General features: G+C 46.2%; 1 protein-coding gene across 4 annotated transcripts in view; it reads right to left on the bottom strand.

Moving 5' to 3' along the window:
- Positions 1–11388: 11388 nt before the first annotated feature.
- Positions 11389–25323, bottom strand: part of LOC311594588 (DNA (cytosine-5)-methyltransferase 3B) — a 38331-nt gene continuing 24396 nt past the window's right edge. For 2 of the 4 annotated variants that reach the window (XM_084776422.1, XM_084776419.1), the window contains 11 exons: positions 24047–24126; positions 23668–23780; positions 23088–23274; positions 22345–22429; positions 21226–21371; positions 20822–20912; positions 20389–20537; positions 19368–19453; positions 15628–15697; positions 14608–14726; positions 11389–12803 (listed from right to left, as the gene is read on the bottom strand). In XM_084776422.1, the coding sequence (XP_084632548.1) occupies positions 12662–12803; positions 14608–14726; positions 15628–15697; positions 19368–19453; positions 20389–20537; positions 20822–20912; positions 21226–21371; positions 22345–22429; positions 23088–23274; positions 23668–23780; positions 24047–24126 (1268 nt within the window). In that variant the 3' untranslated portion in view covers positions 11389–12661. Of the gene's footprint in view, positions 12804–14606; positions 14727–15627; positions 15698–19367; positions 19454–20388; positions 20538–20821; positions 20913–21225; positions 21372–22344; positions 22430–23087; positions 23275–23667; positions 23781–24046; positions 24127–25323 lie in introns of those variants that run through there. The other 2 variants (XM_084776420.1, XM_084776421.1) reach the window with 2 other exon arrangements.

Raw genomic sequence — 25323 nt, 5'->3', positions numbered from 1 at the left:
GTTAAGAGCACTGGTTGCTCTTCCAAAGGTCCTGAGTTCAATTCCCAGCAACCACATGGTGGCTCACAACCATCTATAATGAGATCTGGTACCCTCTTCTGGCTTGCAGGTGTACACGCAGGCAGAACACTGTATACATAATAAATATATTAATTAATTAATTAATTAATCTTTATTTAAAAAAAAAAAGACAATGATGCTACAGTCCATAGACCCAGAGAGACTAAGCAACAAGGAGGCCTCTAGAAGGAATGCATGGATCTCCCTGGGAAGGGGAAACAGAATAGATTTGTGGTTGGACAGGGGCTAAGTGCAGATAGGAACAGGAGGGATCAGGTTGGGAGAGGGTATACAGGGAAAGCACTGCAATTGGGCAAAAAGAAATAGGAAAAAAAAAAAGATTGGGCTGCAGGCCTGTAGGGCATTTTCTTAACTAGTGATTGTGGGGGAGGGCCCCAACTACTGTGGGTGGGGTCACTTCTAGGCTAGTGGTCATGGTCCTGGATTTTCTTTCTTTCTTTCTTTCTTTCTTTCTTTCTTTCTTTCTTTCTTTCTCTCTTCTGGAAACTGCTTTGTAGACCAGGCTAGCCTGAACCTCACAAAGATCCACCTGACTCTGTCTCCTGAGTGCTGGGATTAAAGGTGCTCACCACCATGCCTAGCAAAGTACTTTTTAATTACTTAACTTGTTTATTTTATTTTATGCACATTGGTGTTTTACCTGCCTGTATGTCTATGTCAGGGTGTCAGATCACCTGGAACTGAACACACACAGTTGCGAGCTGCCATGTGGGCTTTGGGAATTGAACTCAGGTCCTCTGGGAGAGCAGCCATTGCCCTTAACCACTGAGCCATCTCTCCAGGCCTGGTCCTGAGCGCTATAAGAAAGGTTAAGAGGTTAAGAGCACTGACTGCTCTTCCAGAGGTCCTGAGTTAAATTCCCAGCAACCACATGGTGGCTCACAACCATCTATAATCCAATCTGATGCCCTCTTCTGTCTTGCAAGTATACATGAAGGCAGAGCACTGTATATATAATAAATAAATAAATAAATAAATAAATAAATAAATTTTTTTACAAAGGAGACTGAGCAAGCCATGATGAGCAAGCGGTAAGCAGTGTCCTTCCATGGCCTCTGTGTCAGCTCCTGTCTCCAGATTCCTGCTGAGTTCCTGCTTTGCTTGTGTTCAGTGATGGACTATGAAAGTGGAAGTTTAAGCTAAAAAATAAAGAAACAAACAAACAAACAAACCCTTTCCTCCCTAACTTGCTTTTGGTCATGATGTTTTTTCACAGTAATAGTCACCCAACTATTGGAGAATCACTGTTGTTACATAGACAAACAGCAAATGGGACTCCTAGGCCGACACTGTCCAACTTTCTCAACACAGGGACTCTCTTCTGCTCCACAGACAGGGGAACGGTCTGATCCAGTCCCACCAGTGAGGCACCATGACTTCATAGAACACACTAGCTGACTATGGCCGGTTCCTATGGCCAGCAGGGCAGCTGTTCAGGAAAGCTGCCAGGGATGCGTTCAGAATAAGCATCTCCCCTCAGACCCAATAGTGCCAGCTGGCATGAGCAGGAGGAGGAGCCCTAGTGGGGCACCTGAGGGATCCCCACCTCAAGGGGCACTATGAGGGGGAGGTACACAGCCAAGAACTGGTGTGGAGTCAGAGGCCTACAGTAGGGGGACACGTGTGACCTCTCCTCTGGGGTTTTCTCACACAGCCTTGGACTTCAGCCCCTCACACAGGCCATATCTGGGTCAACCAGAAGCCAGACAGCTGTGTGCCCTCTTCCTACACAGGTCCAAGTGGACCTGCTGCCCAGAGCTGACAATGATTAACTACCCAGGACCTTCCCCCAAGGGATTGGCAGTGCATCCTGGGGCCAGTGTCTGAAAGGTGAGCAGTACCCCTTCCCACAGTGTCCCACAAACCCTGCTGGACCCACAGCCAGGTGTTGGGGACAATAGGCCATATGGCCAATGTTCATCCATCTTGTCCAAGTCTGCCCCTTTAAGTATCAGTCTTTCCCAGAGCTTACCTTTCACCAGAGACTAGCTGACCCTGTTGTGAGTCAGCAGTTAGACTAAAGACAGACAGGGATGGAGTGACCCTGTTGTGAGTCATCAGTTAAAGACAGATAGGGATGGAGCGACCCTGCTGTGAGTCAGCAATTAGACTAAAGCTAGATGAAGACAAAGCAAGATGCCCTGTGTGGCAGGACATTATGACCCTGCCTGGAATTCCCTGTGTTTTGAGAAAAGCCTGCAGCTGGGTTGCTATAGCAATGTGCTTCCCTGCCTTCTGACTTATAAAAGCTGCTGCCTGACTAATAAAGTTTGAGAGTTTGATCAATCAGACTTGCTCTCCTTCTTTGTGTCTTGCATTCTCAACAAGTGACCTTCCTCCCAAGTTTTAATCAAACCCTACAGGTCGGGTCAGCCAGGGTGTGGAAATAAGCCATTACCAGGGTGCCCAGAGATTGACTGCACAAGAAAACTGTGCCTCCACCACATGGTGATATCAGAAACTTTTGTGTTGTTTTGGTTCTTTAAGACAGGGTCTCACATGGTCAGGCTGGCTTTGAACTCACGACAATCCTCCTGCTCCAGCCTCCACTGTGGTGGGATTATATGTATGAGCCTGGTTCATTAAAAATTCTTAGCTGGGTGGTGGTGGCACACGCCTTTAATCCCAGCACTTGGGAGGAAGAGGCAGGTGGATTGCTGTGAATTGGAGGACAGCCTGATCTACAAAGTGAGTCCATGACAGCCAAGGCTACACAGAGAAACCCTGTCTCAAAAAAACCAAAAACAAAAAAACAAAACAAAAAACAAACAAGTCAAAACAAAAATCAAAATTCTTAGCTGGGCGTGGAGGCACATGCCTTTGTTCCTAGCACTCAGGAGGCAGAGGCAGGCAGATCACAGTGAGTTCAAGGCCAGCTTAGTCTATATAGCAAGTTCCAGGTGAGCCAGGACTGCATAGTGAGACCTTGTCTCCAAAATACAAACAAACAAACAAACAAAAAAACAAAAACCAGAGAAACAAAAAGACAAAAAACAAGAAAACCTCTAAGTTTGAGGGATAGTTCCTGAGTTGGGCTGGGATAAGCTCAAGCCTAGCCTGGCCCACATAGTGACAGCTCCTCTATATTATTAGCTACCGCCCTTGCCTTACAGCCTGTAATAGGCAGATTCTGTGCCCATGACTAAAATATGCCTAAGTCAGTTTTTCTCCTCTGTCCATGTTGTACAGACAGGTCCAACAAATCCAACTCCCATGTCAAAAGTGCCAATGCCGCTCCCGTCCAGCAGGAAAGACACCAACACCGGGAACTCTTCTTGCAGCAGTTTTTATTCAGGATCCTGGAGTGACCCCGAGAAAAGCTCCCACAGAACCTTTATAGTGTGCCTGTCCTATCAGAAACTGCCACGTCGTCACTCCTGGTTGGTGCATTCGGATCACACCACCTCACGCTATGTCTTGTTCAAATCACGCCACCTTACATCATGCCTTCAAGCATGCACATAAGGGGCTTGCTCACTGCGCATGCGCAAAGGTTTACTCACTGCGCATGCGCAAAAGGGGGCACATTGCGCTGGGGAAGCAGCAGGGGCGCTGCTATCTGTGGCTCTCCACAAAAAGACAGGGAATATTATGCAAACATTGAAAGAGAAGGGAACCCCTCACCCAACAGCCTATGTGAAGTCTCTGGCCAGTTGAACACCTAGAATTACAACACAATTGACATTTACTTGAGGCCTTTCTTCCTTCACAGCTATAAACCTACAGTCTTCTGGGAATCTTACCGGAAAGCCCATTTACAGGGAAAAGACACATACTAGCCACTTGTACAGTTCTAATGGCTCCTGGCTTTTCCTTATCAGAGTATAATCCTATCCAAGTCACTCTGGAGTGAGCCGGGCAAAAACATGTCTTAGTTAGCAACCTTTTGAAATTAATTTGACAGCCACCAAATGAGAGAGAGATGCCCACTCTCCCTTGAAAAACCCATACCAAACCTGCTTGTCTTATTCTTTTTTTTTTTTTTTTTTGGTTTTTTTTTTTTTTTTTTTTTGGTTTTTCAAGACAGGGTTTCCCTGTGTAGCCTTAGCTGTCCTGGACTTGCTTTGTAGACCAGGCTGGCCTTGAACTCACAGCGATCTGCCTGCCTCTGCCTCCTAAGTGCTGGGATTGTCTTATTCTTAACCTGAGTTTCTCCCTCTAGATAGCTTACTTAAATCTATGTCTAAATAGTTTTTTTTAATAAGTAGCTCTTTTAAGTTTGTATATATTATGATGGTTTGAATAGAATGACCCCCATATGCAGGCTCAATTTTCTTAACCAATATATTTTATTACGAACTAATTAACTGAGCATACATCCTTTATAACCTGACTAACCGAAACACTAGGAAAAGAGGACGCCTGTAATCCCAGCACTTGGGAGGCAGAGGCAGGCGGATCTCTATGAATTCGAGGCCAGCCTGGTCTACAAAGCGAGTCCAGGATAGTCAGGGCTACACAGAGAAACCCTGTCTCGAAAAACAAACAAACAAACAAACAAACAAACAAAAGAATAACAAAACTGTAAGGATATCAGTTCCGAGGAACAATTCTCCTGGTGTAATCAGTAGGATTTCTTCTGCTGGAACCTGGAGTAACCAGAACCCAGAACCTCAGCAGGAGCCAGAGCCTTAAAGCCTTCCCTCAAGTGGTTCACTCTAGGAGCATCTGGAAGCGGAGCGATGAACAGCCAAAACTATCCCAACTCTCTAAAGGTCCCACCCACGGTTTTAAGCTCAACCAACCAATCATGTTTGTACTAAGTTCTGCTTCTGTAAGAGTATAAAAGACCCCAGCTTTGCTTATTCGGGGTCTCCAGCTCAATAGAGCTTGGTAGACCCCATCGCGATGGATCAATAAAGCATCCCTTGCTGTTCGCATCAGACTGGACTCTCGTGTCTCACTGGGCTCCAGGAAGTAGGACCTAGCCCCCCAGGCCTTACAGTTCAACGTTTGCTTAATGTATTGTACATGTGCAACTCATTTAAAAATGTGATGTAAAGTGATAGTCTCATGAGAGCTATTACAAACTGTTCAGGATGATTGGAGATGCAAGTTAGTAGTTAGGCACTTATAAATCTTACTTGTAGTCTTGTTAGATACTAGTTTACTTAACTATAGAATAAGCTTTATTTAGTTCCTCGTGTATGCCTTCAAGGTTAAGCAGATAGTGCATAGCTAAAAACAAGCAATGCATGTTTATTTAGATATACTGAGATCCATCGATCAATAAATAGATACATAGAATAGATAGATGACAGGATAGGTAGATAGATATGATTATGCACTGTAGTAAATAGACAGTCTTCAAACACTTCAGAGATCTACAGAATATGGCATTTAATAATAAATTATTATTATAATTATATATGCTTTTGGGGTCTTAGTATGGTTTGGCTGTTCATTGCTCCATTTCAAGACGCTCCTAGAGATAACTAATCTCCGGCTGCTGTTCCAGGTTCCAGCAGCAACTTTGGTGGAATGGCTGGTCTGCTGAAATCCTGCCGACTACACCAGGGGAATCGCTCCCAGGAACTGAATTCAACAAGGTCTACTTCTCCTGTACCCATCGAGGGTAGGTGGGTTGGAAGGGAGGTATACACATAAAAGAACTCCAAATAAAGTAGGTTTGAAAAATGTTGAAGCCTACAAGGCTGCTTCAAGTTTTGCCTCTGGGCTCCACCTATATCTTTCAACGGGTGCCCTCTTTTCAACTTCTCAGCTCCCCTGGGTGCTACCCCCTGTGGTCTCTGAAAGGGGTGCCAGGATTTCCAGCCTGTGATGCTGGCTTCTGCACACCTCCTGATGGCATGCCTCAGGACTCCCAGAGTCACTGAGGCTAAAGTGCCACAGTCCTGGGATCTGAGATCAGACGCCCGGAGAAACTGAGGAGGTGAAGGTACAGAGAACGCAGCAGCACCTGAGGCCTCAGTTATGCTGAGTGGGAACTCAGCAGGGAGGAGTAGCCAACTGGAAACAGTCTGTGAGCTCTGTTGCCAGCTCTGGGGCAACAAAGTATAAACTGGTCATTCCCTAGAAACAAGGAGTTTTACATGGCCTGGCACTCACTGCCAGGCAAGGACCAGGACTAGGAATCTGACCCCTTAGTATAATAAGTTCATAGTTTAGTTAAGGAAAGTTGTTTTGTTTAGCTTAGAGTTCAAGACTGTGTAAGGCCCTGGAAGCATGCGGTGATAGGCCCCTCCCCACACCTCTCTGTCACAATGGCAGCTCCCGCCTCTAACTGTCACAATGGCCATCTCAGACCCCTCAGTAGAACCCTCCCCAGATTATGCTAATTTTAGGTGAAAAGTCTAAATAAAAACCCACTAATGCCGGCCAGTGGTGGCGCACACCTTTAATCCCAGCACTCAGGAAGCAGAGGCAGGAGGATTGCTGTGAGTTCAAGGCCAGCCTGGTCTATAATGCGAGTCCAGGACAGCTAGGACTACACAGAGAAACCCTGTCTTGGGAAATACACACACACACACACACACACACACACACACACACACACACCCCAATATCTGAACTTCCCACAGAAACCCACCAATGCCTGAGCAGGAGAACCAATCAATTTTGAACAGCAAAACCCATCCATCCCTAAGCTCCCCCCAAGCTCAGGACTTGAAGTCCCACCAATCCTCACTCTGGAAATCTCTGCTCTAGAAAGCTCCACCCCTAAGAAATCCTATATTACACACATATATTCTATATATGTAAATATATAAAGTTCTATATATAAAATTTCTATATATAAATATACAAAACTGTGTCTGCTCAGTTCCCTGCTGTCTTCTTCTGGGAGCAGAGGCAGACACTCCTAAATTTATCCCTCCTCTCTTGGATTTGTCCCTCCAATAAATCTCTTTTAAGAGATTTGCTGCCTGATGTGACTCTCTCATCAAAAGAAGCCCAGAAGAGAAGCAGCGAAGCTGTGGGGCTGTACACACACACACACACACACACACAAGCCTCTGTGTTCATGTGGGGGACAGAGGGCATCTTGCAGGAGTTAGCTCTTGGTTTGCCATGTGGGTCTCAGGGTCAGGCCATCAGGCTGGGAGCCAAGTGCCTTTACCCGATGAGCTATTTTCCCAGGTCTGTGACTCTTTATTGAAAAGCTTATGCTTTATGGCATGATTTTATTTTCTTTTTCTTGAACATCTATTTTTACTAAAAACCTCACTTTGCTTCATGCTGACCTTGTCTAGAATTCTTTTCTGTGCTGAAACGACAAATCTTGGGTTTGCCTAAGTCATGGTCCTGCAATCTTTGAGGTTTCTGGGGAGAATGGTGCAGAGCTGAGCCTCTGTTCTGGTGGCTGATGACATCCAGATGTGCTGTTGCTGCAGTTTAAACACTCCCCCCTGCCCCCGCCTTTACCCCGTCCCCTCCAGATCTCCACCCCTTAGACACCCCGCGGGCCCCCCCCCCCCCCCCCCGTGCAGATCTCCACCCCACCCATAGGCTCAAACTTCAAAGCCTGGGAGGGAAGCGCCTGGGCCTCTCTTCCTGCATCTACATGGGAATGAGGCTGAGCTCAGCGGCTGCCTAGCTGCAGGAGGCCTTGGGTTTAGTTCCAGCACCAAAAACTGATCTGGTCCTTTCATCTCATAGTAACAAGGATATGAACCCTCCCACCTGATCAGAGTAGTTTTGCGTGTTCTATCTATTCACTTTGTAATGATCCATTTAATCCTTAACAGTAGATGTCACCATTTTTGGTGGTGGTGGTGGTGGTTATTTGTTTTTTGTTTGTTTGTCTTTGGGACAGGATCTTAATAGGCAACTGTGGCTGGCCTGGAACTCCTACCCAGGCCAGCCTGTCATGACATTTTTTTTTTCAACCCTGCCACCTGTCTCCCAAGGGCTAGAGTGCACCACTAAGCACTGCCTGTTCATCACTGTATCTGTCTTTTGCATATAGGGAAACTGAAACATTGAGAAACTGACCAACATAATACAGACTGAGTCTTGATCAGAAATGTCCAGACTTGATTCAATATCTCTCACGTCTCTGTCCCCCACTTTCAATCCTCACTCCCTCTTTCAGGTGAACCCTGGTTCAATTTGTCCCGCGGGCTGGGACACATCATTTGGCGCCCAAGCAAGGGACTGAAAATGAGGAATTAAGACATTGCGGGGGGGGGGGCGTGGAAAGATGAGTGAAAGACAAGTGGACCGTTTTCCACCCGAAGTCACCCGCTTCGCAGAGGAACAGCAAGGTGAGCAACACAAACATGGGACAGAGCAATAGTAAAGATTTATTCAGAGAGACATTGAAAAATAAGCTTCAAACACAAGAAATAAGGGTAAATAAAGAACAGGTGGATAAGTTTTTAGATTTTGCCAATAAAGTATGTCCATGGTTTCTTGAGGATGAAATGGTTAATTTAAAACCGCGGTACAAAGTTGATGAAAGATTGCACGGTCACTATGGTACTAATGGATCTGAAAAGACATCTGTCATGTTTTTTCCCCCTTTGGGTTTTGGTCAGGGACGTTCTTGATCCCTGACATGAGAGTGACAAAATGAGAGATTTATTATCCCAAGCTGAAGATGTCTTGGAAGGAGATATAAGGGAATCCAAGAATAGCGATAAGGAAGATCTAGAAAGGGAAGCTGCTTGCTCTCAGGAGCATGACTGTTGGCTTCCGTCTACAGCACCTCCAGAGCAACAGAATCCCATTGAAAAACTTCGGGGACAGGTTCAGACCCTGGAGAAAGAAGTTAGGTAAGAGATGGAAACAATTAGAGAGATTTCATTTTTCTATATCTCGAGAGGGCCAAGCTTTACTCGCTGGCTAATTTTCTACAACAGTGCAGCACGCACAACCCATGAGGCGGTGAGAGTCCTGCCCCCACGCAGTGCCGGCCAGCAACAGGCCTGCCCTTTGCGGGGCCTGGACACAGGACCCAGGACAAGGCCTGCCCACTGGGAACAAGCCCAGGACTGGAGCATCCATGGGCGCTCCTGGCGGCTGCCTGTGGGATTTAATTCTTACAGAACAGGGATGGCTGTAAACACATGGCTGGTTAGAGAAGGTCTAAGGAATAGAGTTTATTGCCTAAAATTTAGAATTTTCTTGCTTAATTTTTATTGTAAGAGACTTAACAGTTTTCCAAATTGGTCTAAGGAGTGGAGTTAATTCTACACTCCTTAATCATAAGGTGTTTATAATTTTTTCTTTGCTTAATTTTTACTTGAGATATTTCTAAAAATTTTTAGGTTCTCAAAAAAGATGAACTAGTTTTGTCCTTGGAACTAGACATTTGGGAATTTCCAGCTTAGATCAAACTAGCTAAACAAGCCCAGGGCTAGAACATCCTTGGGCCAGATAATTTTACAGACACTGCTCCTGTGGGCTTGACTCTTACAGAACAGAGATGGCTACAGACACGTGGCCAGTTAGAGAGGCAGAATTAGGAAGCTGATAGTTTTCTAAACTAGTCTAGGAAATGTAGTTGACTACCTAGAAATTAGAATTTTCTTGTTTCCCTTTCCCTGATTAACTTTTGTTTGAGATATTTAAAGATTTTTTTTTTTACTACAATTGAGATGAAATAATTAAACAAGGTGCGGTGGCTTTAATTCCAGCACTCAGGAGACAGACGCAGGCAGATCACTCTGACAAGGCATGGTGGTGCATACCTTTACTCCCAACACTTGGGGATTAACACAGAGAGAACTCTTGAGTTCTAATTTGGTCTCCACAGGGCTTGATCTGCCAATAAATTACTTACATGAGACTATGCAATTTATGAGAATATTACAGGCAGGATTGCCTGTAGCTGTTTCCAAGGATACTTTCAAAATTGTCATAGACCTTAAGGATTGTTTTTTCACTATTCCCTTGCATCCAAAAGATTGCCATCGCTTTGCTTTCAGTGTGCCTTCCGTGAATTTTAGATAAAGAGATATCACTGGCGGGTTTTGCCTCAGCCCTACCCTATGTCAGAAATTTGTAGCTACAGCTTCACAAAAGGCTAGAAAAAAAATATACCTATTTATGTATCAGTCATTACATGGATTGCTAGAAAGGATGGACAAGTGTTATGCTTTTATGGAAACCCAATTATCTCAGTCTGGTCTACAAATGGCTCCTGAAATTTTTCAAAAGGTTGATCCACATTTGGGATTCCAGCTTTTTCCTTCTCATGTAAAACACCAAAGTATCACATTGAGAGTGGACCATTTAAAGCCTTTAAATCATTTTCAAAAGTTGCTTGGTGATATAAATTGGCTTAGACCTTATTTAAAATTAACACCTGGAGATTTGTGGTGTTATTAAAAATCTTACAAGGAGATTCCTCTCCAAACTCACCCTGGGGGCTTACAGCTCAAGCTAGTAAGCCTTGGCGTTAGCGGAAGCTATCTCCAATCAATTCATAACTTATATAGATTATGACAAACCTCTATGGTACATATCTTGGACACTCATACTATACCCACTGTGGTGTTCTGGCAAGGTGCTCCTATTATGTGGGAACATTTGCCATCTTCTCCCAGTAAAGGTAATAATAGTACTGTTAAAGTTGATTCATATGGGTTGAGTGCAAAGAAAGTATTTTGGCAAAGGACCTGACTATTATTCAGCCATATTCTAAGGAACAGCAAAATTGGCTGTCTGATAACATGGATGATTGGCCGTTGGCTTGTGCACAATTTTGTAGACGTAGATAACTATTTTCACCCTCAGCATTGCAGTTTGAAGCCAGCTTGAATTTTATGAGACTGTCTCAAGCAAGACAGATAACCAGATGTCATCATACTGAAAAATGCTCCAGAATGCACATAGTGAAAGAATAGATTTTCCTAAGTTCTACATGCACTGTGCCATGAGCATTAACACATGAATACACCTCCAAAGCAATCCACATAACAGCATTCAGTCTCTCTGTGTAGGCCTGGCTGTCCTGGACTCCCTTTGTAGACCAGACTGGCCTCGAACTCACAGCGATCTGCCTGCCTCTGCCTCCCGAGTGCTGGGATTAAAGGCATGTGCCATCATGCCCAGCAGCGCTCAGTTCTTGTCAAGTAACTACACATAACCATCCCCCCAAAACCTCTTGCCTTCATCAACTTCTGAAAGAACAGTCATGTTGAAGTTTTTACATGTTTCTATTAGTATTCTCAATCTGATATAATTGAAGCTGCCTCCCACCAACAGTATGGGAGTATTCCTGTAACCTTTCTATTTGTGTTTTGCCTACATGTATCATGGATCCATGGATACCATAGATTACCAGTGCCCTCAAGGACCAGAGCACACTCTAACATAAAACACACTAGATCATTATAGAGAAATACAATTTTAATCAAACAGAAAGGTAAACTCTAGGCATGTCATCTTTGCATTTAAAAATAAGAAACCAGGAGACAAACTGTTGAAAGAAGAGTTTCCCAACACTTGAGACAGCACTCCAGTTACCAAAAAACAGAACAACAACAAAAAACTTTAACAAAATAGAAGTCTGATAGTCATAAAAAGTGTATAAAAAGTCCCCAAAGGTGTCAAGGTTGTTCTTTTTCTACAAAATAGCACCAGTAATTAGAGTAAAAGGTGTTAAAAAACCATTACGACAGCATTTCTAAAATGCAGCTTTTCTCATCTCCAGTGATGCCCCTTAAAAATAAAAGGTATCTATCATGGGGTAAAAAAGGCTTTAAAAATCTCCATAAGATCCAAGCTTTTCATCATAATTTCCCCATTATCTCTCAGATAAAGGGAAAAAATGTGTGTCTGGCCCGGGCTTCTCATGAGGCATTAGGTGACCATGCTTGTCTGGTGACCTGAGCTGTTGGGGATGGAGAGGGGGAGTAGAGATTGTTTCCCTAAGCTCCCTCCCTCATGTCCCTCACACCTGAGCTTTTAACATTCTTCTTGAGGATAAGCTACATGGACCCCTGCCCAGGGAATCCTGGGGAAAACAGTCCTGAATGTGATGATGACATCATCCCTGCTGATGTCATCATACTAAAAAATGCTCCAAGACCAACAGCACTGTAGCCCTTGAACCAAAGCAAGGTGCCAGTAAGACTTAAGTCATGAACATCACCTACTAACCCTAGGGAAAAAAATTCTGGTCCCTTGACCTTGCTCATCTGAGCCAACGTTCACATCAGCACCCGCTGGCAAATGTAGAACACAGGTTAGGTTATTTAAAAGCAAAATCTCTAGTGATTTTGCAGCATTAACCTGAGTACAGGGAGAACTGTCATTTTGGTATCCTAGCCATCACTTCTGAGTGATAAACTCAGGAGGGAAAAAGCTACCTTACTGCCTTACTTCAAGTTCTAAAGTTTCAGGATAAGAACGCATGAGCACCATGCCAGGCTGCTCTCAGCAGCCAGGGCTGAGCTGTGCAGAGCTGTGCACACTGAGGGAGCACCTTGGGCTCCTCTGCAAGGGCCAGAAGGCTCTGCTCCCACTGAGCAGGAGAAAGCTGAGGTACACAGTGAGGTGAGGCCCCACACAGGTGAGCTGAGGAAGGGGAGAAGTGTGGTGCCTTCAGGGAAGGGGGGTGACTCCATGGCCCTGGCTGTGACCAAGAGCTCCCCAGTCCTGGGTAGAACTATTCACAGGCAAAGTAGTCCTTCAGGGGGGCGAAGAGGTGTCTGATGACTGGCACACTCCAGGACCTTCCCAGCAGCTTCTGGCGGGCGCCACGGCCCATGTTGGACACGTCCGTGTAGTGTGCAGGAAAGCCAAAGATCCTGGGAGAGTACAGAGAGAAAACACACACCATTAGAAAGGTCCATGTCTCCAACACACCAAGAACAGCTGTGTTCTGAAGCCCAGGCCTGGGAAAGCCATCAGGCTGCCACTGTCTCTGCCCACAACTATTCTTGCCTTCAGTCCTTGCTATTGGGCTCAAAGGAACCTTCTAGACTACCAGTTCCACATGTTGAGAGCTGGCAGCGACTGTGAACTGATGTCTAGTGTGAATTAATCCATGAATGATTGGTTGTCAATCAGCCAGGACCATCGCATTCAACTGGTCCATGATTGACAGTCAGCCAGAGGATGCGTGTATTTGGCTTCGGGGAGGAGGTATGGAGGTGGGGCGCTTTGCAAAGTTTTCAATTAATACGGGGCTTAGATATCAGTTTTTTCATTTCGTTTTTTAAGGTTTTGAGACAGGGTTTCTCTGTGTAACAGTCCTGGCTGTCCTGGACTCGCTTTTGTAGACGAGGGTGGCCTCGAACTCATAGCAATCCTCCTGCCTCTGCCTACCAAGTGCTGGGATTAAAGGCGTGTGTCACCACGCCCTGATAACAGTTCTTTTGTACATGCTTAACACACTCGAGGACACAAGAGACAGAAAACACACACACACACCAACCTCGGAGAAAACTAATCCCAGAGCTTGCCCAATTCATCAAGGGTGCTCATGAGGACAAAGAAAAACTGACCCCCGAATCACGGTATTACAACCGGTCTAAAAATCACCCATAGTTCCCCACCCCTCAAGCCCAGGCCATGCCATTCCCGGGACCTACACAGTACCACTCACATCGCAAAACAACTTTACCACGAGCCACCAAATTCAATGTCCCTATGAGTGACACTTTATTCTTAGTCAGCCCCAAGGAGCCCAGCAGAGTGTCCTGAGGTTGTTAGAGGCAAAGGCGATAACTCCTGAAACCTTCCAGACACAACAGGCCGGAAAAAGCACACAGAAACTCAGTGCAGTGATGTCACATCAGACCTGTGTGAGATCGCACCATAGAGGGAGAAGTAGAAATCCCACTAGCAGGTAAAGACCTACTGCCCTTCCTGAGAAGGGAAATGTCAGACATGGACCTGCTGTTGATTAACAAGAGAGAAAAAGCCCCTCACAAGAACAGCTGGACAGCATAGCCGAGACTTGATGAAGATCGGGCAACAGCAGAAAAATCTAACCTGGTGAAAGGGATGGGAGAGTGGGGGAGGTGGGAACAGAGCTGAGGGAAACTTTAAAAAGAATTGCTAAAAACATTTTCACTTGGGCAAGGGGGGCTGACACCCTTAAGCTGAAGCATGAGGGATGCCTAAACTATGAGTCACTGCTCAGTGCAGAGACCATTTTGTAAACAAACAATCTGTAACAGAAATGTGGAGTATTAATGCCTTCATTAAACAGTTACTATAATGTATCTATCCAGTAAAAGCAAGAGGATCTCTGTGAGTTCCAGCCACTGTGGTCTACAAGCCAGCTCCAGGACAGAAGAAGTACACAGAGAGGCCTGGGTCTTCAACAACAGCCACAAAAAGGCCACCTGAAGTCAAGCAGAAGGCTGCATCTAAATGACAAAGGTAGAGACTGAGGCTGAGAATGAGGCAGCGTTGCGGACCTCTGGTGAAGAACCAGTTTCCTTAGCTTTTCTCATTTAGACCCAATTCTAGGACATAACCAGTGCAATGTCTACCCCATGACGCTGTCCCTCAATGCAGACAGGTGTCTACCATGTGACGCTGTTCCTCACCCCATTTCCCCTTCCTTCCTTTGTCCCCACTTCCCTCTTGCGTACAGCTCACCTTTCGAGCTCAGTGCACCACAAAATGTCATCCTTGCCATTCATGACTACGGGGAAAAGCTGGTTCTTCCCCTGTCTGATGGAGTTCGACTTGGTGGTTATTGTCTGCACTTTCTTTAACTGGAGAACAAAACAACATCACGGGGTGAGCTCAGAAGGCTCCCAAGGGAGTCAGGCTCAGAAGCATCCAGAGAGGACAGAGGGCATGGGCTTGGAGAGGTGGCAGGGACAGAGATACACGGGGAGAAGACAAAGACAGGCTTGAAAGGATTCTTCATGCTTTCCACAAGTGCCAAGTTGCTGAAGGAAGAAGCAGCCACATAAACTGTAGCCAGAAGTGACCATGAAGGATCACATGGCCAAGACATCAGCTACTGATCGAAGGGGTCATGAAAGAGCAAAAGCCTTCCAGACACAGATGGGCCAGCCAGAGCTGGAGCACTAGGCCTTTGCCTTACGCAGACATGTGGGCACGGGACTTCACAGCACAGCCTCTTGCAGGCACAGCCGCCACTGTTCGGTACTGCCAAGACTGACTGCTATGAGAAAATCTCTTGAGGAAAATCTCTTCCTCAAGTACAAACATTTCTGTGGGGAAAGCGACCCAGCACCAGGAGTCTGTGAGGAATGACCAGGAGACATGTGGACAGAGCCAAGGTCACAGTGTGGTGGACAGAGCCAAGGTCACAGTGTGGTGGGCAGAGCCAAGGCCACAGTGTGGTGGACAGAGCCAAGGTCACGGTGTGGTGGACAGGGCCAAGGTCACGGTGTGGTGGACAGAGCCAAGGTCACAGTGTGGTAGACAGAGCCAAGGCCACAGTGTGGTGGACAGAGCCAAGGTCAGAGTGGTGGACAGGGCCAAGGCCACAGTGTGGTGGACAGAGCCAAGGCCACAGTGTGGTGGACAGAGCCAAGGTCACAGTGTGGTGGACAGAGCCAAGGTCAGTGTGGTGGACAGAGCCAAGGTCAGTGTGGTGGACAGGGCCAAGGTCACGGTGTGGCAGAGCACTCTGCATCTTACCTTTGCTGTCCTGCTGAACTCCAAGCAGTCCTGCAGCTCTAGTTTATCATTCTTTGTAGCTATCACGGGCCTGGGAACAGCCAAAACCCGTCACTCTCCAGGGCCTGCACTGGAGGTCTAAATGAGAGACCTCACTAGCCAGATGAGGAGAAAAATCTAGCTTTTAAGTAAGTGTATTTGTGTTTATAAGAACACAAAGTACAGATGTGTTTGTTCCATGGAAGCAAAAAAGAAGGTTTTGGTGACAGAACCAAAAACAGCCAACACTCTGAATCTGCCTATTAACTGAACTTTGTCAATGATCATGTCAAAAGAAGCCACACACAGTGTAGTGTTTCCACTGAATGACATGCACTAAGGAGGAACATAATCCTGCAGGAAGAGAACCACATATAGGCAGTAATCACCTTGTGAAGACCACTGTGGGCACTCCTTCCTGAAACATGCAGTGCTAGGGCTGAGATTTCAGCACCCTAATCAATACCATTCTCCCATGAACGGCATGCAGTGATTGCTCTAACTCAGAGTACCTGACTTGCAAATGTGGATTCAAACATCAAAAGCTGGATTTCAAATCAGAAACCTATTCACATGGCAGCCATATTAGAGGCCCAAAATACCTGAGACATCACAATGGAAGCCTTTAAGTAAGGAACCACACCCAGCTTTCTAGCCACCAATGAGAATTGGGTCAGAGCAAGCCTTGAGCTGTGTAGATTCAAAAATCCACACAAACCTTCCAGAGGTAGTGGTGCTTGGTCAAGTCCAAGCCAAGGGACCCAAGAGAGGATGGAGAAGAGCGACATAAAGCTTTCCGGTGGCCACAGTGCACACATGCTCTCACATGCACCTAAGTATAGTAAAAATGGGTGACAATCCATCCCAAACCAGCAAAGATCATTAGTGTAGTCTTAGGTCTCTTCCTATATTTCTAATGTTCAATGTATCAGATCAGACTATTTGAGTCAACATATTGACTACCATCCTACAAATCCCAGGAGCCCATAGCATCCTGACTCATGTCTCCAGAGTCTTACTAATTTCCTTGACTACACATGAAGCACCTCACTTGTTAGCCACCCCCATAACTTCCAATGCCAACATAAATGTGGCACCATGTTGAGAAAGCTGTTGAATGGGGCTCTCTCCTTGTCCACAGAGCTACAAAAGGCACCTTCCCACCCCTGATCACACCCACTACCCTCCTCATTAGCCTCCCTGCTTCACAAGAGCCATCAATCGTCCACCATGGAACAGGCAACACAACAGCAATGCAAGAGCTTGATGGCCGGGTTAAATAGCGCAGGGTATCCGGAGAGTGAACTAGGTGTGGTACCATTCAGCAATTTGTTATGAGATCAAAAAACACGTCTAGCCTGCTTTCCATGCTCTACCATCGGCTGCCACACTTGGCCATAACAAAATCCCCTGTAAGGTGCTACAATGCTCACAAGTCAGAAAGGTCACTACCGTTCCATTTGCATCTTTATTAGTGATGTCTTTAAGTTAATCTCAGATATGATAAGAAGGCCGCTGCAGCGTGCACTGCTTATGTGTAATCTCCTGTGACTAAGAGACTTTTGGTTCATGATAAGAGGGTGGGAAACTCTGAGGAAACCAGAGACAGCCAGAGGTGGTGCTACCATTTATTCTTGAAAAGATTTTTTATGTGCATGCAAGTGTTGTCTACATGTAGTATCTGTGTATCACACGCATGGCCAGCAACCTCAGAAGACAATAGGGCATCAGAGTCCCTGGACAGGACACTAAATCAATAATTAATACATGGGACATCATAAATGGACATTATGGGTCAACGTGGCAGCCTATAGAATGGGGAAGGCTTTAGTAATTTTAATATATAAAAAACTAAAAATGGGGAACAGAAGTAGTGAACTAAGTTACCAAAGATGAAATATAAATGGCCAGGGGACACCTAATAAACTATCCAACATACTTAGACATAATGAAAATGCAAATTCTAAGAGATTTCATCTTACAGTGGGCAGCGTGGCCAAACAGCTTGTAGTAGTGAGGACGTAGGCCAAGGGAAACCGTTATTCACTGTTGTTGGGAGTGCAATGTGCAGGGTGGCAGTTTCTCAGTTAGTTGGGAGTGGATCTGCCTCGAGACTCAGCTATGCCGCTATTGAGGATCTGCCCAAAGCCGTCTATTCCACCCCCAACAGAGCCTCTCGGTCAATCATGTTCATTGCTGCTCTAGTCATAATGCCGTAGTTGGAAACAGCCTACATGGCCATGATTGGATAATGAAAACAATGGAATTATTCAGCTATTAAGAAAGACAAAATAAGCCAGGCAGTGATAGTGCACACCTGTAATCCCAACACTAAGGGAGGCAGACGCAGGTGCATCTGTGTAGACTACCATGGTCTACAGATTCAGTTTTAGGACAGCCAGGGCTACAAAGAAGTGGTATATTGAGAAAGCAAAACAAAAACAAAATAAAAAACACAATGGAAAATTAAAATAAGTGGATGAAACTGGTAAAAAAAAAATATATCCTGAAGTAACAGACCCTAAAGGTCAAATATTGTTTATTTACCATTCTTCCTTATATATGAATACTAGCTATAAAACCTTTGATAGTGTGCTACAAGCCACGGAGAAGAAAGTTATTTCCAAGAATATCTGCTATAATGAAGTCAAGGAGGGCTGGAGAGATGACTCAGAGACTAAGAGCACTGGCTGCTATTCCAGAGGTCCTGAGTTCAATACCCAGCAACCACATGTTGGCTCAAAATCATGTATAAGGTCTGGTACCCTCTTCTAGCCTGCTGGTTAAACATGCAGGTGGAATACTACATAAATAATACATAAATAAATCTTTTTTTTTAAAAAAAAGAGGGTGGATAAAAAAAATATGGGGTGGAGAGATGCCTCAGTGTTTAAGAACACCGCCTGCTCTTTCAGAGGTCCTGAGTTCAATTCCCAGCAACCACATGGTGGCTCACAACCATCTATAATGTGATCTGATGCCCTCTTCTGCAGATAAAGCACTCATATACAATACATTTTTTAAAAAGGTAATACTATAAAAGACAGATTATATAAGGAACAAGGGGGGTGTCTACACATGTTGCTTGCATACCATGTGCATGCCTGGATTCCTAAGATGGGAAGAGGGTATCAGGTGATGTGCAACTTGAGCTACAGATGGCTGTGGAGCACCGTGTAGGCACTAGGAATCAAACCCAGATAGCTGCAAGTGAGTGTAGCCACTTGAGCCATCCTTTTGACTGCTGTTACACCACGGGACACCTCAGCTCTACATGACACTCCAGTTTTGCCACCTGGCTGATCACAGGTGCAAAAACACTGCTGTCTTTTGACAGTCAACATTTTCAATGGAACTCTAGCAGGAAGAACAGGGAGGCTTCAGAGTTCTCAGTCCTCATGTGATCCTTGAGAATCACCCACGTTGCAGCTAGAGCAAAGCAGTTATCCAGAATATACATAGGCAGGACCTCTAGAACAGTCACTCTCTACATTCCTAATGCTTTAAATACAGTTCCTTATGTTGTGGGGACCCCAAACATAAGATTTCATTGGTACTTTGCTGTTATGAATCGTAACATAACTATCTGATGTGCAGTATATCAGGTATGCAACCCCCGTGAAGGGATCAGTTGACATCCCCGAGGTGTGTCGCAACCCACAGGTTGAGAAACCACTGTTCTGAAAGGTTAGTGTGTCTGTCACCTGTCACAGGGCTCTTACCTGTTCATCCCAGGTAGGTTACCCCAGAAGTATCGGGCCCTGTGAGCAGCAGAAACCTTGATGGCATCGATCATCACTGGGTTACACTGCAGGAAGAGAAGGGGAGCTGCTGGAGACACCAAGACTCGGGTGTCAGGTGTGACCTGTCAGGTGGCAAGGCTTTCCTAGCTATCCCAGAGGCAAGGAGACAGCCCAGTCCCACGCAGAGGCTGTGCGGGGCAGAGATGGTCTGTCTATGAATGGTGGGGAAAGAGGTGAGATCAGGCAGGGCCACTCTCGTTTATGCCAACATTCCAGTGGCAGAAGGCAGGGCAGCACAAGGAAGACACCTCAGCACAGGTTCAAGACAGCTCTATCCCTTCAGGCTGGACGGTAGGCCAGCAGTGGGGCACAGTGGAGGCAGAAGACAGGAAGATCCACTGTTCAGGGAAAGCCGAGGCTACATGAAACCATCTTCAAAAAGAAGGGCAAGGGCAGCAGGCTGGCTCAGCAGGCCGGGGTGCTTTTAGGACGGATGACCAGAGCCTGACTGGAAGGCACATTGTGGAGAGAATGGAGTGAGAAATAACTCTGTGACCTCTGTGCATGGCCACAAACAAACGGACACCTAAGTCAAGGAAAACAAGGCCAGGCGTGGTGTGCACTCCTTTAATCCCAGCAGTCGGGAGGCAGAGGCAGGCAGATCACTGTTGAGTTTGAGGCCAGCCTGGTCTACAAAGTGCACCCAGGACAGCCAAGGCTACACAGAGAAACCCTGTCTCGAAAAAGAAAAACAAAACAAAACAACAAATAATCAAATAAAAACAAGCCTATTCATTTCATCAGTCCTAAAGACAGTACACATAGAAGCTAGGGGAGGCGCTGATTAGCAGGATGGGGAGACACAGAAGGATGCCTGTAGAATTGTCCCTCCTCAGACATAGCCCCACCTCCTCTAAGCAGGAAACCACTTTCTCAGCAACATCAAATATCCCTCAGTGTTAGAGGCGCCTTCCCTGCCAGGTCCTGACAGTCCACTCACCGCCAGGAATCGGGAAATGTCCTTTTTGTCATTAACTTTCATGGCCACCACATTCTCGAACATCCAGAAGAATGGACGGTTGTCCCCCTCCTTGGGGCGGGTATAATTCAGCAAGTGGTAAAACTCAAAGAAGAGTCTTCCTGTGCCCTCTGTATTGATAAGAGTATTAGAAAACGGGGTTGATCAAATACTTATCACTCCATACCAGCTGCAACTTTCCCAAGACCACAGCAGTTAAGCAAAGCCCCTGCCTGTACCCCTTTGAGTGCTGACATGAATACAGGAATAATTGGGCCCCAGCTGAGCTGTGAGCAAGGTAAACACTATCAACAGCTCCTTTTCAGCAGATTTCATGTGCACACACACTGCAGAGAGTGGTCCTTTGGGGGCCACAAAACCACTTGTACCATACAGGCCTGCTCAGTCTGCTCACCATACAGGCCTTTCCTGGCAGGATTGACATTGGAGAGGTCATTGCATGGGCTTCCACCAATCACCAAGTCAAATGGGCCCCACTCTTCAATCTGAGGAGAAAAAAACAGGGCTGGGATGAGCACAGGGAAGGAAGAATTAAACCTTGGGGAATCAGGGAAACTGCTAAATTGTCACCAGTTCTAAAAGTTTCCTTTGTTACAGCGAAGTGTTCATCCCAGAATGCCTCAATGCTCCTATTTTAGTAGAACAAAGTCATCTTGAATTATACCTCAAATGCGCTGTTTGCACTTTTTATCTGAGGTGTCTGGAGCATCCCTACCTGCAGCCCTGAACCAGGGAACGTATGCGCTAGGAAAGGGATGAGCAAGATGGGATAAGTTCCGGGAAAAGGGCGACTCTCACGTTTTTCTTGGTGATTTTCCTGACGTCATTCACATATTTGATTTGGCCTTCATGCTTAACCGTTCCCACAGCGATGGACTCTGCACAAACTTCAGAGGCAACATATTTTTCCACTTTAATACCCAAGTCTTTGAGCACCAAGTAGCCTGCGAGAGATCAAAAAGAAACATGTGAGGCCCAGGGGCCAAGGGCAGAGTCAACAGTACCCCTGTGTCCTCCCCTGCAGCAGAATGAAGACCCTCATTCCAACCATGTCACTTCAGGAGTAACTGTCAACTCCAGGGAACCTCACAGCACTGGCCACATAGGCTCTCATTTTGTATGTGGGAAATCTCACAAAACGGCTTTGAACCAAGACTGATGAGAGTAGTTGTTACCTAAATGACCATAAATGTACTTTTGCATGTAGAAGGAAAAGATAAAAAATAAAATTTTAAATTCAAGAGCTAAGTATGACCTTTTAAAAAATAAACTAATGGTTGTATGCTGGCGCACACCTTTAGTCCTAGCAATTGGGAGGTAGATGCGGGTAGATCTGTGAGTTCGAGGTAAGCCTGGTCTAAAAAGTGAGTGCAAGATAGCCAAGGCTACACAGAGAAACCCTGTCTAAAAAAAAAAAAAAAAAAAAAAAGATACTAAGAGCACTGCCTGAGCCATATCAAGCCTGATGTTGACAAACTGAAAAGAATATAAAGGAGGCAAGACTAAGGGGCATGTCCTGACTATCCCACCTTCACATGTGTAGCCAGGAAATCTCTCAGATGCTTGAACAGAAAACAAGTAAAACAAGATGCATGTCCCTTTAGACATGACCAAGGGCCAGGGAGGGACTATGGTAGGACAGGAAACATGTGTAACCCGCATGGAACAGAAGTTGTCTCTGATCTCCAAATGTGTCTGTGAGACAAACAGTGACACACACACACACACACACACACACACACACACACACACACACACACACACACACACGAATGCACGCACCCACGCACATCAGCCCAAGAGTGCAGTGAGGACGCCATGGAGTGCCGCAGGAACAGGCACATGTGACATCTCTGACACTCCTCAACTGCCACGATGCTTCTCTCTCTCACTGAGCCAACAGAGCACCAAACTCACCTGTCGCGATGCCATCAAACAGAGACAGGACTCTAATGGGCCTCCTTCTGGCTGCAGGAATTGCTGGGTACAACTTGGGCGGCTCCTGCCAGATAAGGAAAGACATTGGTGCCCCAGAGTTCCCACCCATCCTCCTGTGCCCAGCAGCTTTGATGGGAACTGGGGAGAAAGGGCCGTTCCGCCCTCAGACAGGAGGCACAGCCGCCTCCTACAGACGCACAGATAGAAAAAGAGCCAAGGCCTCTAAGCACAGAAGATAAACTCCTCCAGTGTGGGAGCAGCTGCCCTGTCCCCCTCAGGCTCGCATGTGTGCCTCTTGTTCCCTCCTCAGAAGGCACTGCAAGGGAGAATTGTCTGCTGGAGGTGTCGACTAGCAAGGGCTCCCAGCCTCACAGGAACTGGCTCTGTGAGGTGCGAACAGTGTAGCATTTGACCTGGCTGTTTAACCCAGGCTGCCCTTACACTCATCACAGCCTCTGTTACTGTGCCTGCTACTAACACCTTTTTGTTTGTTTGTTTGTTTGTTTGTTTGTTTGTTTGTTTTAGACAAGACCCCTCACAATGTAGCCTTGACTGGCCAGGAATTCACTCTACCAATCAGGCTGTACTTAAATTCAGAGGTATGCCTGCGCATGTCTGCAAGGTTCTGAGAGGCAAGGCTTAACTCTTGCTTTTACACATGCACAGAATCCAGATTCCCAGGGACTGTAATTGCACGGGCCAGTGCAGAGCCTGCGGCTTACAAACTCTTCGAGGTCAGGATCGGTCGTGAAGAAGTCTTGGAGGCGCGTGTTCCAGTCCTTCCTGCGCCGGAGGAGGCCATGGCAGCGCTGTGGGAGGCACATATAGCAGCTCCAGGGCTCCTGCAGCTTGGCCTCCTCAGCTGTGCCTGCCCCCACCAGCACCTCCAGACACTCCACACAGAAGCACCTGTGTGTCCAGAGGGAGTGGGCGTCAAGGTTATCAGGCAATGTACTGCAGGCCCAGTGCCCCAGGGCAGGGTACCAGCACCACCAGCACCAGCACCAGCACCAGCACCACCAGCACCACCCGCCTAATGGTCAACTTCCTGCCTCCAAGTGTTTTTGAGCTGAGCTATAGAGTAACAAACCACTTCTTGGCTATGGATCATCCACCATCCTCCAAAGCTAGAGCCTTTCAACAGAAAGCTCACAGGCCTGACCTCACGGGCACACTTGGCCTGAGTCCAGCACTGCACATCAATCTAGGCCAAACTTATGAGCACCAGATTCCACAAGATATCCACTGGGTGCCAGTTTGTTTTTAGCTGCCTACAGGCTGGGGCATCTGAGGGGCACTCACCTGCAGCAGCTCGTGTTGCTGCACAGAAGCAGTTCCCGGCCCTCGCAGCACACGGTGCAGTAGGACTGATAGCCGTCCTCATCATACATGTAGAAGAGCTCCAAGAAGCGATCCTGGCCACCGGAGAGAAGCAGGGGAGTCTACAGACCTGCCACAGCCACGCCTGGCTAACAAGCCGGCTTGGGCCCTAGCTGGTGGCCTGGCTTGCTCTTTAGGAGCGGTACATGTGCTGAGTGCCTTGTGGGGGGCCTTCTCTGCTGCATCGCCCATCCCCCAAAGAGAAAGGGGCAGAAGGTGTCCTGGAGAAGCTGCTCATGAGTGCCCATCCTGGTGGCCCAGATGGGGACAGATGGTGCAGGAGGAAGGGAGGAAGACTTACCCTGCAACTCTGACAGAGCCCACCCTCAAAGAGCGGATGGAAGGACACAGGGTTCCTCCTACCGCAGGACAAACAGCGGTCTGAAAAAAAAAAAGAGAGGGTGTCAGAGTTTATGGAAATCAAAGGCCTTAAGCCTAACAGTGACAGTCCTGAACACCTGCATAAGTCAACCCTAAGCATAGTCCTACGTCCTTTGTACAATAACTACTATTAATTTAAACCAACAAATTATGGGTTTGTCAAGAAGATAAATATCAAACACTGTATGGCTACCTCAAGAAGAAATTAAACAAAACTGCTTGACTATTTTTTTTTTTTGCATACATGAGTACAAAAAAATACAGGCCCTAATAGTAACTAAAATTTGTTTGGCAGATGACAAGACCATCCCCTTAACAATGAGGTACTAGCATTCATGTGCTTTCAGACACCTATTTGTCGCTAAACCTTGAAGCAATCATCATATTTATAACTAATTTGATCTAATTGGTCTGAATCCTTTATAATGGCCCCCTTGGAAGGCAGAGGCATGGGGACTCTTAATTCCAGGATAGCTAGGCCTAAGTAAAGATAAGCTGCCTTAACAAATACATAGTATATAGGTAGGTAGGTAGACGGATGGATGAATGGATGGAGATAATCATGTGTAAAACTGTGGAAAAAACTTTTTCCCTCGTGTGTGCCTGTGTGTTTGTGTGACTCTCATATGGACAGAAGTCTACCTCATTCAGCACAATGTCTATTGCTGCTGCTTTCCCTCGACTCTAATCTTCCATGGACTCTGTTGGACTGACCTGTCCTGTATCTGAAGTCCCAGGATTGTAGGTGGCTTAGTCACTGCTTTGTGCCTGGGCACTCCTGGGAAAATAATGAGGCTCTTAACCTGCCTTAAGAAATGTTACCCTACACCATGTTAATGAAACCTGTGTCTATAATATGCCTGTCTCTTGTTTCCACAGGGCCATGCTATTCAAACAAACCAAGTTTTTTAAATAATATTTACTTGTACTCATAAATTTAGTCTATGTGCTAACGGAGCCAGGAGGACAGACTGCAATTCCTCTTGATGAGGGATGTCCTGCTTGCCTTCCTCCTCTGGTTTCAGCAGGAACATAGCACAGGTCTTGTTTGAGCCACAAGCTTTACTGACACAAGTTCCCCATGTCCAGGAATGTAGTTTCCCCGCTAAATACTAAGTAATACCAGGCTGGGATGTTGCAGGCCTTTAATCCCAGAATGGGGAGGCAGAGGCAGGTGGACCTCTGTGTTGGAGAACA

Source organism: Acomys minous (assembly GCF_964271855.1).
Source record: "Acomys minous genome assembly, chromosome: 3".
NCBI lineage: Eukaryota > Metazoa > Chordata > Mammalia > Rodentia > Muridae > Acomys > Acomys minous.
This window is presented reverse-complemented; position numbering and strand designations above follow the sequence as displayed.